Here is a 1,390-nt window from a genome sequence, read left to right as displayed (position 1 = left end):
TAAAAAATAAGAGACCTAAAATAAGAATCTACCAATAAAAGAGAAAAATTTATCTAAGAGATCATAGGTTCTTATATTCCAAACAGTACACAATTAATTCATAAAAAAATTAAGAACTCCCCTTATATAAACCCCCAATAAACTTGCTCTTAAGTCATTAAAAAAGAAAAGGCTACTTAATTAATTCGAAGATTGAAAATAAAAAAGAAAAGAAAAGGATGGTGATGTTGTGTTGGGGGGGGGGTTAAAAAACTTAACCCTTGGAGTTTGGGGGTTTGATTACTAGTACTAAACATCATCATCATCACACGGACGGAGGGTTATATAAGATTTTTTTTCATATTTAAAAAAAGAAAAAGAAATAAAAAAAAACAATTAAGTTTAACGGCCGTCAGCGAGAGGGTTAACGGCAGAATCCTTGCAAGGACTAGGAGGGAGACTTGACTTTCCCGAAGCAACAAGAAGACGTTGCACGAAACCCTCGATTCTTTCTCCGTTACTCTCCGTTAGTAACCTTTTCACTCCAAACGGCGCCGTTTCAATACCTCTCTCTTTCAGCAACTCCAACTCCTCCTCCTCCTCCTCTCCGCCGCCGCTCCTCCTCAAACCGTTCGCCTGCATGCATCAATGAACCATCAGTCCATCATCTTTATGTTATAATATGTAATACTACTAGTCTCCACTGTGAGGAGGAAGGTACCTGGATTCTGACGTAATCCGCACGGTTCCAACAGAAAGCGTTCCCGAGCATCTGATCCACTGTATCGGAAACGCCGTCTAGCACTATCTCCACCACACATGACGTCGAACACTCTCCGTTTCTCCCTTTATACGAGCTCGCCGACCCGTTTCCTAACGACAGCACCAGCAGGTCCTCCACGCCGTTTACTGTCGGGAAGTCTCCCTTGTTGTGCAGCACGTGCGTCACCGCCGCTGCCGTCGGGTTGTTCATCACCAGCCCTCCGTCCACGGCCGAGCAGCTCGTTTTCCCGTCCACCGACACCACGTTGAACGGCTTGAATAGGCTCGGTGTCGCCGACGTGGCCCGGCACACTTTCCACAGCTCGAAGTCGAAGCTCGGAGACTCAGACGCGCCGGCGCGTGAGAAAACGAATGGAGCTGAGGTGTTGAGGTCGTAGCAAGGAACCAGGAGGGGCTTACACGTATCCTTCATCGTCAGGACCTTCCCGTCCTCCCTCCTGAACGCGGCCTCCAGAACTTTCTCCATGCTCTTCCCGGAGTACCTCTTCTTCCTCCTGAAAACGCCGGTGTGCCTGACCTCAAAGAGGTCAGAGTTCTTCTCGGCGATGAAGTTGACAGCGTCTCTGGCGGTGAACATGGGTCTGCCGGAGCCGTCGTCGGCGACAAGGAGGGCGGCGAGGATGCCACC

The 1,390-nt window shown here is 48.5% G+C and overlaps 1 protein-coding gene across 1 annotated transcript; it reads right to left on the bottom strand.

The window, feature by feature from the left end:
• Positions 1-250: 250 nt before the first annotated feature.
• LOC104774273 (probable inactive patatin-like protein 9) lies at positions 251-1,384 on the bottom strand (the record flags this gene model as incomplete). The annotated part of the gene is made up of 2 exons (XM_010498915.2): positions 251-615; positions 701-1,384. Coding segments are annotated over 2 exons (918 nt in total), but the record flags the coding sequence as incomplete, so codon positions are not given.
• Positions 1,385-1,390: the final 6 nt, after the last annotated feature.

This window comes from Camelina sativa, unplaced genomic scaffold (genome assembly GCF_000633955.1).
Source record: "Camelina sativa cultivar DH55 unplaced genomic scaffold, Cs unpScaffold02238, whole genome shotgun sequence".
Taxonomy (NCBI): domain Eukaryota; kingdom Viridiplantae; phylum Streptophyta; class Magnoliopsida; order Brassicales; family Brassicaceae; genus Camelina; species Camelina sativa.
Note: the sequence above shows the minus strand (reverse complement) of the source record. Positions and strands in the feature narration are given on the sequence as shown.